Genomic DNA, 6,917 nt, shown 5'->3' with positions numbered 1-6,917 from the left:
CAATAACTGCGGGTCCCAAGGAGTTTTTTTTTTTTTAAGAATTATTTTATTTAACTTTATTTATTTATTTCTTTTTTAATTTGACAGAGAGGGACAGAGTAAGATAGAGAGAGAGGGGGAAAGTAAAAAAGCAGGTCACCAGGTTTGGGACTTGAATTGTGGTCAGCCATGTGGGAGTCCAGTGCCCTTAACCACCACACCACCTGCCAGGCCCTTGTTTTGTTTTTTAAAAAGGAGGGGAAGAAGAAGAATATGTTTAATTGACACAAAAATGAGAAGGTTATTGCTGATTATAATGGTAATGTCTTTGTCTTGACTGATATGCATTGTATCCGTGCTAGGAAAAGCCATGTTGTACACTGTAAAGATACACAGTGGTTGGGACCAGCAGATGGAGTAATGGTTACATAGCTGGACTCCCATGTAGTCAAACTGCAGTTTGAGTCTTGGACCTAGTGGCTTAAAACTCATACTGGGTACGTGTGTATGCATGCCCAAAATCCAGAGAGGAGAATGGAAGAGAAGGGATTCCATTCCCCCTGGGGAGTGATGTCTAGCTTTCTGTCTCTGTCTCTCTCTGTCTCTCTGGTGAGCACACATGAACTATAGCAAAAATCTCTCTGGAAAAAAAAACGATATATTGTGATTAAATGTAATATATATGTATTATAAATATATATGTACATATATATATTATAAAAGAGGATTAAATGTATGTATGCATATGAAAAAGGAGAGTGCATACCAACAACCGGGAAAGGACAATTAACAACTACATGACAACAGATTTAAGTGTGCTTTATTTAACTCTTAAAAAAGCATTGGGACCAGCAGTTGGTGTAATGGCTACGTCGCTGGACTCCCATGTAGTTGACTGTGGTTTGAGTTCCAGACCTAGTGGCTTAAACTCACACTGGTCATGTGTGCGTGCATGCCCAAGATCCTGAAAGGAGAATGGAGGAGAAAGGGATTGTGGAGTGGCCATCGCCTCTAGGGGGTAATTTCTTGCTTCCTGTCTCTCACTTTCTCTCTGTCTTTCTGGTGAGCACACGTGCCCTATAGCAAAAACATCTTCAAAAAACGACAACAAAAAACATGGATTGGAGCAAACTCCAACTGGGATTAACACTAGCAGCAGATGAACATTTGGAAGCCAGTAGTCCAGACCAAGTTGACCATTCGGTTCTGTGGAATACCTATGCTCTTCTGCCTCCAAGCCTGCTGCCTCTACTAGAAATCCTGTCCCAGCTACCTGGCCCGCTCTCTCCAGTGTGCATCCTATCATCCATTAAGGCCCATGTCAAACACCACCTTCTCCATGAATCTTTTCCTTATCCCTCATCAACCCCACTATGACTTCCCACGTCCTTCTTTGCATTCCCCCAGTACTTTCTTTACCTTCCTAAGCATTCATCTTATTCCACCAGACAAAAAAATTCTTCTGAGTATTTCTTTCCTATTAAGTTAAATGCTTATTGAACCTTGAGATAAATCATTGCAGTATGGTAATTTGCACATAACAGATAGGAACCCAGTATTTTATGAGTGAGAGGATATGTGGATAGGCCTGGTTTTTACTTTCTTTCCTAGGTATTTTTACTATAAGAGAATATGTTCTGGCAGTCACTTCTTACATAAGGAAATTGGAGGGACGTGTGTTACATATTTCCATTCTTTTCTGTGTGGATGTGCATAGAGGGCCTAATTCTTTGGGTTGGCAATTATATTCTCCCCTAAATTATTTTAAAGAATTATTTTATGGAATTTTATTTGTTTATTTATTTAAATTTGACCAGGGAGGGACAGAGTGAGAAAGGGCAAGAGAGATGGAAAGTGAGAAAGCAAGCCATGTGGGAGTCCAACACCTCTAACCACTGTACCACCCCGCCAGCCCCTTCTCCCCTAAATTTTTTGTCTGCCAATTTGAGTTAATAAGACTCTAATTTGAAGAAACCATTGAGGCAGCATACACTACAACTGGTTGTGCCATTCCACATGAATTTATATTGGGTAGTCGGAAAAGTCATGGAGTGTTTTTTGTTTTTTTCTACGCAAAAATGTGTTATGACTTTTCCAACAACCCAATAAAACCTTAGGTGTTACCTGGAACCAAGTTACGTGCTACTTCTAACTCAGAAAAAGTGAAGGTAATGTAACTGGATGGATGTTCAATGCCCTACATCAAATGATCAGTAAGCAGCTCTGTCTAAACTATAAGAGATTTGTCAGTTAAGTTCCCAAAGCAGTAATTTTTCATGGTCACTACTTCACCATGGGTATGAGTTCAATAACCCATATGGTGGGCAAACTTTCTCTGCAAAGGGCCAGATAGTAAATATTTTAGGCTCTGTGGGCCATACAATCTGTTGTATTACTCAACTCTGCCACCACAGTGGGAAGGTAGGCATGAACGATAATAGATGTGGTTATGACCCAATAAAATTCTTCTCCGGGGCTGGCAGGTGATGTAGTGGTTAAGGCACTGGATTCACATAGTCAACCATGGTTTGAGTTCCAGATGAGGTGGCTTGCTTTCTTGCTTTCCCTTTCTCTCTCTCTCTCATTCTGGTCAAATTAAAAAATAGTAATAACAAAGGGAATTAAATAAACAAATCTTTCTTTAAAAAATTCCTCAAATTAAACAGCAGGCTAGATTCGGCCTTTGGGTGGTAGTAGTTTGCCTTTCTTTTCTTTTTCTTTCTTTCTTTTTTTTTTCTTTTTCTTTTTGAGAGGTTTTTGCCATAGGGCATGTGCGCTCGCCAGAAAGACAGAGACAGAGATGAAGAAAGCGAGAAATCACCTCCCAGGGGGGATGGCCATGCCGCAATCCCTTCCCCTCCATTCTCCTCTCGGGATCTTGGGCACACACACACATGTGCCTGGTGTGAGTTTAAGCCGCCGGGTCTGGGACTTGAACCATGGTTGACTACACGGGAGTCCAGCAACATAGCCATTACGCTAACTGCTGGTCCCAGTAGTTTGTCTTTCAAGTACTAGGGTAGGACTGAAGCAGTAACAGTTTCCTTGAATTTTTTGTTTTTGTTTTTATTTTTATTCTTTCTGCAATAGGACAAATATGATCAATCAAGACAGAAAGAGACAGAGAGACAGGGAAAGTGAAAAAGCATCTCCACCACCCCCCAGGGGGAATGGCCATGCTGCAATTCCTTCTCCCCAATTCTCATCTTGAGATTTTGGGGCACACATGCACACGTGCCTGGTGTGATTTTCAAACTGCAGGGTCTGAGATTTGAACAGTGCAGTCAGCCATGTGAGATCTAGCTGCCTTAACTTCCATGTCATCTGCTGGTTGAGCTTTTTAAAGGAGGAAGGCAGTGGCAGGAATCCAAGAATCTAATCCCTAATTCTCTTAATAAGGGTCACAGAAAAAAACCTACTTCCTTTAAATGCAGTTTTGACATCAGTAACGAAGTCAGTCAACTATAAGGATGCAGGGTATGAAGAATCAGGAGCTTCAAGACTTTTGACATTAGTATCTTTATTAACATGAGATACACACAAAACAATGAAGAAACTTCTTAAAAACATCAATACCGTAGTAAAGAGTTGACCTTGGAATAACAAGTTTAAGGGATTTGATTTTGCAAATACTGGTGCAAGAGAGAGTCTTCGTATACAGGAAACATCAAGCGAAATTTAAAAACTACTTCGAAGAGGTGCAACCATAGACTAGAGAACCAAGATGGAAAAGTGAGGAAAGTGAGCGATGTATACATGCAACTGAAAAGAAATGGGGTGAAAATGAATTTAACTAAAACTCGGTGTGATCCTAATCTCAATTTTTCTTGCTTTAGAATAACTTCTCTGCCTATGCACTAAGCTTGCTACACCAGGAAAAAAAAAAAAAAAAAGGCCTTCAGATCATATGGGCAAGTTCTAATCTCAGGCATACCATACATCATTCCTATGGTACTTCTTTCTGGTAGACACATGTCCCTGAACTTGGTCCACTGTGGTTTCTATATGTCTAATCTCTACGAAATAAAAATGCTGTGAATCATTACTTTTCTGTACAAATATTAGAAGCCATGTAATTTGACACTATAACTATGTGCTACTGTGATTCTTAAAGGCTTCAAAAAACATTGAAGATACAAAAATGAAATGCTAACTACTGTTGATAATATACATGGTAATATCTACAACTTAACTAACTTAACTGTGCTGTTTTCACACTGGGAAAAAACCGTTTTGTATGCTGTAAAGATGTATAGTGACTAAGTGTAAATTCAAACATTCAGATAAGACTAGTTTAAAATCTATATTATGTTATTTGTGAATCAGATAGTATATCCTAAACTTATACGCAACAGCAGTAGTCTCATATTTCAAAATAAAATTACTACATTCATAATGTTGCAAATTAAAAAAAAAGGTTCAAATCCTTTGCAGAACAAAGCAGGGTATAAAAGGATAACTAAGATCTCTCTCTTTGCACCCAGGACTTTGAAGACTAAGAAAGGGGAGCCTGGTCCACCCCTCCCCTGGAGTGTTTAATACATTAAAGTGGATCCACATGTTTTTCAAAGAAAATGCTCTCCATCACCTATTTGCAACCTGTTTCTTCTTTTCAAAAAGTCTTTCAATAAAACAAACATTTTCCCCACTGCTCTCTTCTACCAGGGAGGGGGTAGGAGGTAGGGGGGTAAGGAGGCAGGGGAATCCACAATTCTTTTATTCCCATAATGCAATGAGACCAAAAAGTTGAGTTTATAAAATGTTGTTGTCAGCCCAATATGCAGACCTCCCCCCACAACAACCTTATGTTTCTACCTGCCTATTTTAAAAAGGCAATGTAGTATGTTTAGGCCACTCTGAATTTGCTGTTAATTTTTAACAATATATTCTCCCCTACCCTAAATGACCTGAAAGTGGCATTTGTTTAGAATGAATCAGCTTAGACGTTGATTAGTAGTGGACAGAACACTAGTTTAGGAGTCAAGAGACACAGGTTCCTAGTACTATTTCTGCGAGTATGTCATTCTGGAAATTTATGGTTCTCAGTTTCCTTAAACAAGCAGGCTACCTCAGGTCTCTGAGTCTCTTTCTAACAGTCTATGATGTTGTGAATGACAACTATCAATTAGTTGATAAAAACAAAAGGTGGGAAGCAAAGTTAATAATAGAAGTAGTCAGTGAATTTTTCAGACATTTTTACAATATCTAAAAATCTTTATGATACTGGGATATGAGAGCCAATATCTCATTTTAAAACTCTATTTTAAGAAATACACACTTTAGTCATGATAAACCTTCGGATTGCAGGAAATACATTAATCACTATTTAGTGCAGTGTTTGGGGATTTTTTTTTTCATTATCAGTCCCTAAAGAGCCTTTTTTTTTTTTTTTTTTTTTTTTTTTTTTGGGGTTTTTTTTTCTATGGGGGATGCTGGCGCATGCGCGTGCTTGCCAGACAGACAGAGAGAGGCATAGAGACAGAAAGCGAGAAATCACCCCCCAGGGGGGATGGCCACGCCGCAATCCCTTCTCCTCGATTCTCCTCTCGGGATCTTGGGCACGCATGCACATGCCCCCAGCGTGAGTTTCAAGCCACCCGGTCCGGGACGCGAACCACGGTGAACTACGTGGAGTCCAGCGACATACCCATTACGCTAACTGCTGGTTCCCCCTAAAGAGCCTTTTCAGACTTCTTTTTTTTTTTTTAAACTTGCTCCCCTCCATGAAATTTTTATAGCACAGACGTACTATACATGTATTCGTCTACTGTGTTGTATACGTTAAGAGAGTAAACTTTTTTCACGCCCCAGCCAAGAGCCAGTTTTTTTCCCCCTACATGGCTATATCACCCATTGAGACAGTGTAACCTGGGAAATCAAGCTTCTGTGGTACCTAAAACTTTTTGCTTATATAAAACCTAGGTGTTAAAAAAAGGCGGCCTTCACTTATTTGACAACCATTTCCATCTCAAGTGTGCTGAAGGTGAAGGTCAAGGGAGACAAACAAAGCAGTTGAGAGAAAAGGCACAAATTGCCATCATGGCAGAAGATGTGGAGGTGAGGGGGAGGCTGCTGTTTCTTCAAAGGGACGGACAAGAGATGGGGTGAAGGTAGACAAAAGTCGCGCTCCACATGAATGTTGGTTTTCGGGTCCAGGTGGACTGTCAGAAGAGGACGTTCACGTTCAGATGTGTATCCACCTCTGGGTGGGTGTGTGCTCTCCACTCAGGTCATCCCACCCACTCCCCCCAGGCAGGCATAAGGTGGGATCTCCGGACACCGGGAACAAGGGAGACACCTGCAGAACCTCAATAAATGAAAGGAAGGCAACGCTATCGGAAGACATATGCTCCAACACCTCCCCCTCCCACGCACACGCACACACGAACACACTCGATCATCTCCTCCAGTATCTCAACCCTGCTCACTTGGTCTCTGGGGCACCTCTGGGTCTTCTCAGGAACCCCAGTGCGGCTTCCATGTTCTCCTGCGCCATGTTGGTGTAGAGCAAGAAGCTGCTTTGTTCGAAGTTTTCAAGATATTCTAGCCACCGTTTCACATAAGGACGTGTCGACGACGCGGTGGAGAGATGATGCCGAGAGCAAAGGGGAAAAAGAGAAGAGAAAGCTCTTAGTGGAGGTGCTCACCCTTGTGCCCCGGCATTCTTAACATCAGCGGGCACAAAGTTGGGCAAGAAGGGCTCTAAACCTCCTTTCCCTCATGTTTGGGGTCCCAAAGGCTGGGAAGCCTGCCCTCCCCATCCCCAAGCCCATCATGAAAATGGGGAATTTATTTATTATAGCTTACCACAGGGAACTCTTCCCTTTGATCTCACTCACCCTTGGCAACTTCCGGGAAAGCTTTTCCCTCAAAAAACACAACCCGCCGCTTTTGAAAACCGGCTGGCTCCCCCCCTTTGCGCATGCGCCCCGCATCCA

The 6,917-nt window shown here is 41.5% G+C and overlaps 1 protein-coding gene across 3 annotated transcripts in view; it reads right to left on the bottom strand.

Moving 5' to 3' along the window:
* The window catches only part of LOC102486769 (protein FAM122A-like), a 60,893-nt gene that overhangs the window by 50,607 nt on the left and 3,369 nt on the right, over positions 1–6,917 (bottom strand). For all 3 annotated transcript variants that reach the window (XM_006171436.2, XM_006171439.1, XM_006171440.2), the window contains exon 4: positions 6,408–6,522. In XM_006171436.2, coding sequence (XP_006171498.1) covers positions 6,408–6,522 — 115 coding nt within the window. The remainder of the gene's footprint in view (positions 1–6,407; positions 6,523–6,917) is intronic.

The sequence above is a fragment of the Tupaia chinensis genome, unplaced genomic scaffold (assembly GCF_000334495.1).
Source record: "Tupaia chinensis unplaced genomic scaffold, TupChi_1.0 Scaffold149560_1, whole genome shotgun sequence".
Taxonomy (NCBI): domain Eukaryota; kingdom Metazoa; phylum Chordata; class Mammalia; order Scandentia; family Tupaiidae; genus Tupaia; species Tupaia belangeri.
Note: the sequence above shows the minus strand (reverse complement) of the source record. Positions and strands in the feature narration are given on the sequence as shown.